Genomic DNA, 6,563 nt, shown 5'->3' on the forward strand with positions numbered 1-6,563 from the left:
AATACCACACAGGGTGTTATGCATACATATTCCAGCTCGACTCGAATAATTACCCATATAAAACAGACACGAAATCTCTTCTCAAGAATAAGGATGTGCCCTGATAGAAGATAAATGGTTTTTATAGATAAACAATAATGGTTATGTCAGCATAAAGCAGATCCATACATGGAGTTATAAGAGAGAAAAATGATACATGTAGTAGCTACTTGTGAGCGAAGAGAAATTTGACTATTTTTTTGTTCAGCTTTGTATTTTGGTATTGTACTCCTTGACTACATAGGTTTGCCCTTGCTCCTTGGGATTCCGGCCATACCTTATCCTTTTGTGAACTAAAAAATAAAAATTATCAGAGATCACCCATACGACTAACAACTATTACGAAAACCAGGCACTACATACATAGAACTAAATTATTCTCAAACAATGCCGAGCCATTAATTGCATGAGAGATTTTATATCCCTCCAAATATTCCGTCCAACCTGCAATTTCCATTGACCATAGAGAAAATAGATGCAAAGAGCCAGCCTTTTTTCCTCCTCCATCCAGCACTGAGATGACAAAGTAAACACTATAAACTACAGGAAGGATCAGCCACTTTGATCCAAAATTCTGACTATCCATGTTAAAGAAATGGATTTATGAGCTTATTTGACAGAATATAGGTTAGGTGAATACAGCTATTGCCAAGAGTAAATCTTCCGGAATTAGATGTCGAAAATATGAACACCTTCCTGTCAATGAGGAGGAACCTAAACAAGCCTGCAGTTGTGTTCTTTTTAGGGCACCATCATATATATAACAGAACCTAAATCAAGTCAGATGTGTTCTTTTTAGGGCATCTACTTGCTAAATCAAGTTGTAGGATATATATAAGAGGAAGGGCCAGAATGATTTTGAATGCTCACAACTCACGTCTATAGAAAGACATTCCAAAGTGAAGCGTGGATCCAGCTCATAAAATATATATATATATATATATATATATATATATATATATATATATATATATATATATTACAAAGAAGAATGGATGGAAGACGAAATTGTGTATTATACTACTTTCGTTAGTACTTTATACCAGAACACGGCAAAACAAAAAATTACTGCAGATTTCAGTGACATAAAAAATCTTCTAGTTTACTGCTTTCCTCGGAATTTTGCAGTGGTACACATTTCTGATCAAACTATCCATCACCTGGGTCTCCAAATAAAAAACTACTCCATCCGTCCCAAATTAAGTGTCTCAACTTTGTACTAATTTTAGTAGTAAGTTGTACTAAAGTTGAGACACTTACTTTGGGACGTGGAGAGTACCGTTTACTGCTGGTCTACGACCATACCACTTGTTAGATTAAAAACATGAACAAACAATGCAATTCTTATTCAAGCAAAACAGACAATAAAAGTTAGCACAATATGTATATCTCCATTCATGATGAAACAAATCAAAGAGAGGCAATATTGACCTTCCATTTGATGTATTAGATGGAGTGAAGCATGTCGATGTCGCAATAGCGTCGACTTAATTAGGCATATATCTACACATTCATATGTTGGCAGAGAAGTTTTTAACCTCACTGAGTCGTTGTTAGCATTGAGTAGGGCAGCCAGAACGCAATATAAAGAAAACTGCATCGAGTTAGTCATGAGAAAGAACTACAGGTTTAAGTGTTTTTCATCACATTCGCCTGAAAGGTAGCTAAAAGTTTCAAGTATATAGAACCATTGACTCATGTTTTAGATGTCTATAACGTTAAGCATGCAACCAAAAGTATATAGCAGCCTTTTGGAACTGTACTATAACATTCACGAATCAAGATTTAGTGGCTGAAGAGTGGGGCAGAAAAATGTTTAATACCTAGTTCTTGACGGCCTTGGCCATCTAGCAGAACTCCTTGTGCATGACAGTATTCTAGTGGAACGCGACAGACTTGTCCTTCTTCCGTGTCTTGGTTGTCAAGAGACGAAAGAAGGACAAGCGTGGAGCGTGGATTCGATTGGACCATGGCTCCACTCAATGCCATCTCCTTATCAGTAGTTAGCTATGTGCCGTCAGTCTTCTTGTTTACCAGGACTAAAAAACACACCAACCACCAAACAGATCTGCCAATGGCGAGACATCCATAATTCAACTGATCAATAGATAGCAACAACTACTAACCAGAGTGCTTGTCAGAGTGGACAATGTAAAACTTGTTAGGCTTCCTGACTGAACAGAACCTTGGCAGTACTCATGCTGAACTGCTACATTAGGAAACAAATGTTCCTCTTGACAAGCTCCCAGGCCAGATTGTCCGGAACCGTCACCATTTATCTGTTCCTAAAAAATCATATCAACCAATGAATATGAAACCCATCAGAAAAAAGTGTAAGGATTCTCAAGTTTCTATCTCACATAGCCGATAGCTTCTGCATAGTGGTAACGACTCGTGTTCCTGCTCGTGGCTGCCCTGAAGTGCGCGTTGAAGGCAGACGGTTCTGCTGACGCTCTTTGTTATGAGATAGCCGCAAGAGGCTGCAAACCGTCATGGGCGGCATCAGGGTGAGATGCATCAACGGCTGGAAGCAAGCAAGGAAGTAGATGGGCCATACCTCTTTGGAAGGAAGCACCACAGTCCTAGAAGCAGGAGCGCGACCCCACCACGGCACCACGCGCAGCCAGGAACCATGGCCTTCTCTTTCCCTGTGGGCATTAGGCCAGCACCGCCCGCTGCGCTCTTCCGCCGCTTGCTAGATTTCCACCGGCGATTACATGTGTCCACCTGCTCCTCCCACGATCCCACCGCCTCCCACCCTCCGTTGCCACAAACCGATCTTCCGCCGGCCGTTTCACTGCCGCTCAGACGGCCCCTGCCATGGGAGAGAAAACGTAGGGGTCAGACAGTACAGGCTACGGGGAGAAGATGGGTCGGAGGGAGGGTGAGATAGCGTAACCTGGGCCTCATTCATCGCGGCCATGGGCGTGGCGCTCTTGCTCGTCTCCCTCCCCACGTCAAGCTCCTCCTCAAGTCGGTGAAGAACAGATGAGATTGGAAGGGCTTGGATCCACCGTTCCAGTCTAATTCGGCTGCAGTGTGGAACCGCTCGAGGTCGCCATAAGCGTGAGGAGGTCGGCGGCGGTGATTCCTCTAGGGAGAGCAACGGGATTGAGAGGGAGGGATTTGGGGGAAGGGGAGTGGGAGGTGGGACGTGCGCTGCGCTGTTTTATTTGCTTTTTCTTTTCTTCCTTCATGTGACGGGTGGAGAGGAGCGAGGAGGTCCGGTTTTTTCGCATGCTGGGAGAAGTTTACATGCGAAGGGAGGCCTGGTTGAACCATCACGACGACGGCAGATTGCCCTTTAATAGTTGAGATCAGGGTGAAAAATCCTCGTCCGTCTCAGGTGGACATGGCGCGGAGCACCTTTGGAATTTCCGAACACTTTTTGGATTCATAAACATTATCTTCAATTCACGCCCGTTAGCTCTCACGCGTGGGGTTCGATCGGGTGCGCCTTTGCCCTAACCGTGGAACAGGAACCTCTCCCGCATTATTCCTTTCGCATCGCTCTGCATGGCGGCGCGCCGAACCTAACCGCGCAACCGCTTGCTCCGCCTGCCACCCTTGCCTCGCGCCAGCCCCAGCATCGCTCTCCATGGGTGCACTCGGATTTCAGCTCCTGGCCGAGCCGACGGCGACTCGTTGAGCTCTACTCTTTCTATACGGAGACGGAAGGCCCTGTGCGGCGCAGCCTACATATATATAAATACACACACCCCACAACCGTGGCAGGTAGGTAGAATCGAATCGAGCCTTGGAACAATGTCGTCGTGGTCAGGCCTCGCCTTCGTTGTAGCCTCCGCCGTCACAGGCAGTGCGGTGACCCTGGCGGCGTCGGCGTTCTACGATCTCTACTTCCAGCGCTCGTACGCCTTCGACATCATGCCCCCGGATCTGTCCCCTGGCAGCCGGTACATGTACACCCGCGCCCAGAACAACGACAAGGCGGAGCGGGCCATCACCACCTGCAGCGTCCTCAGCGCCTTGGACGCCGGCAGGGCTGATCCGGTCGTCGGCCGCGAGGACGAGATCGACCGCGTCGTCTGCATCCTCTGCCGCCGTACCAAGAACTGCGCCGCGCTCGTCGGGGCAGCCGGGGTCGGCAAGACGGCCATCGTCGAAGGCCTCGCGCAGCGCATCGCCGCCGGGAACGTCCCCGACGCCCTTGCTGGAGCGCGCATCCTGGAGCTCGACATGGGAGCGGTTGTTGCCGGGACATGCTGGCGTGGCATGTTCGAGGAGCGCTTGAAAGACGCCATCAAGCACGTGGAGGAGGCAGGAGGCAAGGTGATCCTCTTCATTGATGAGTTGCACATGATTGTTGGCGCCGGCGATAAAGGAGGCCCCATGGACGCCGCCAATATCCTCAAGCCAGCATTAGCCCGCGGCCGCATCCGTTGTGTGGGTGCTACCACTTGCGAAGAGTACCACAGGTATATCCAGACTGACGCTGCACTTGAGCGCCGGTTCCAGAAGGTTGTCGTCGAGGAGCCAAGCGTGCAGGGCACCATCACCATCCTAAAAGGGCTGAAACAGAGGTACCAAGAGCACCATGGCTTGAAAATCCAGGACGATGCTCTCGTTGCTGCAGCACAGCTCGCCGCCCGTTATATTACTGGTTCGTAACTCAAGTCTTCAAAAAGATAAAAATATATTTTCAATTTACTACTCTGTTAGTTGCAACTTGTTAATCAGTGTATGTATGTTGAAGGCGATTGATTGATTTTGTGTGTTCTCAGGTCGCCAGTTTCCTGACAAGGCGATTGATTTGATTGACGAGGCATGCTCTACTGCAAAGGTGCATTTTGACAAGCAGAAAGTGGAGAATAATATAATTAGCTCTATATTTGCACCGAAGGAGTTAACTGTTGGCCCAGATCATGTCGCACAGGTAAATCATAATCATATGTGTGAATAGGTTTTGTCATTACCACTAGTATGTACCTCTCATATTTCAAATGTTATTTGAAGGTTGTCAGTCGATGCACTAGAATCCCTCTCACGACACTTGGTCAAGACGAGAAGGAGAAGTTAGTCCACCTAGCGGAAAAATTGCATGAGCGAGTCATCGGTCAGGATGAAGCGGTCAATTTGGTTGCGCAAGCGGTGCTACGTTCTAGGGTTGGTTTTGGTCAATCTAGCCGACCGATAGGTTCATTCCTCTTTTTGGGGCCGCTTGGTGTTGGAAAAACAGAACTCGCAAAAGCTCTCGCCGAGAGGATATTTGACAATGAGAAGACGTTGATCCGCTTTGATATGTCGGAATATGCTGAGAGTGGGTCTCTGTCGCACCTCATTGGGGGACCTCGAAGGTTTGATTCTCCCACTTCCTGCACATGTTTTATTCCTTCTTGACACACTCTATTTCCATATCTCACTGATTCATTTGGCATTCTAAAGCTATGAAGAAGATGGACAACTTACCGAGAAAGTCAAGAGGTCTCCATACAGTGTTGTCCTTTTCGATCAGGTGGATAAGGCAGACCCCTCAATATTCAAGGTTTTTATCCAACTCCTTGATGATGGTACGCTGACCGATGGCAAAGGACACGTCGTAGATTTTAAAAACACTATCATCATTATGACCTCAACTCTAGGAGCAGAGCACCTAACAACAAGAATGGGCATAGAAAACACAGTCAAAGCTGGTCGGGGTCTTCTTATGGGGCAGGTCTGTAAATCTCAGAGTTCCCTTTTTAAAACTCTTAATGGATACCCGCTAATTGTCATATGCACTTGTTCTTGCAGGTTCTGAAACGCTTGAAGCCTGAACTTATTGACAGACTGAGTGAGGTTGTGATATTTGAGCCGCTTTCACACGACGAACTGAAGGAAATATTGAAAATCCAGATGAAGGATGTCATTGCCACAGTAGCTAACAAGGGCGTCTCTCTATTTATAAATGATGCCGCGCAGGATGTCATTTTGTCGGAATCATACCACCTGGTAAGTGGCGCAAGGCCCATGAGGAGATGGGTGGAGAAGAATGTGACGACAGTTCTTTCAAACATGCTGGTCAATGGAGAAGCTTGTGAAGGCTCGACCATCTCCATCGATGCTGCAGATGTTAACAGGGGTCTGAGGTACCATGTACTGAAGAAGCAGGGGAGCACAGACCCATAAAGCCAGCGACGAGTTCTGCCGTGGTCACTCCATAGCAGCATCTGACAAAAACAGTGGATGTATATAGGTTGTTTCTGATTTATGATGGGTATTTAGCTTTGTGTAACAAGCTGTATGCACACATACAAATATATCCAGGTTGATCAAGGTTATTGAGCTATACAATTGCAGTAAGTGTGAGTTTTGCCATGGCCAGTCCATGCTCTGTGTGTAGTACACACATAAACAAATATATCCAGGTTGATCAAAGCTACTCAGTACATTGTCACATTTAGTTAGTTGCATTTACTATATTTCTTACTTGCTTTTTTAAACTGTCCGCCTTTCGGGGGTTGTCATAAGCAGGGCCAAGAGGATTTTTTTTCTAGGACTATTGTATCGGCTATTTATGATGCGCA

The 6,563-nt window shown here is 46.5% G+C and overlaps 1 protein-coding gene across 1 annotated transcript; it reads left to right on the plus strand.

Annotated features, from left to right (window-relative positions):
- The first annotated feature begins 3,804 nt into the window (after positions 1-3,804).
- LOC125518195 (chaperone protein ClpB1-like) lies at positions 3,805-6,165 on the plus strand. Its single transcript, XM_048683115.1, has 5 exons — positions 3,805-4,660; positions 4,782-4,933; positions 5,014-5,354; positions 5,443-5,713; positions 5,791-6,165. Exons 1-5 carry the CDS (start codon positions 3,805-3,807, stop codon positions 6,163-6,165), a joined length of 1,995 nt encoding a protein of 664 aa, XP_048539072.1.
- The last annotated feature ends 398 nt before the right edge of the window (positions 6,166-6,563 follow it).

This window comes from Triticum urartu, chromosome 7 (assembly GCF_003073215.2).
Source record: "Triticum urartu cultivar G1812 chromosome 7, Tu2.1, whole genome shotgun sequence".
In the NCBI taxonomy this organism is placed as follows: Eukaryota; Viridiplantae; Streptophyta; class Magnoliopsida; order Poales; family Poaceae; genus Triticum; species Triticum urartu.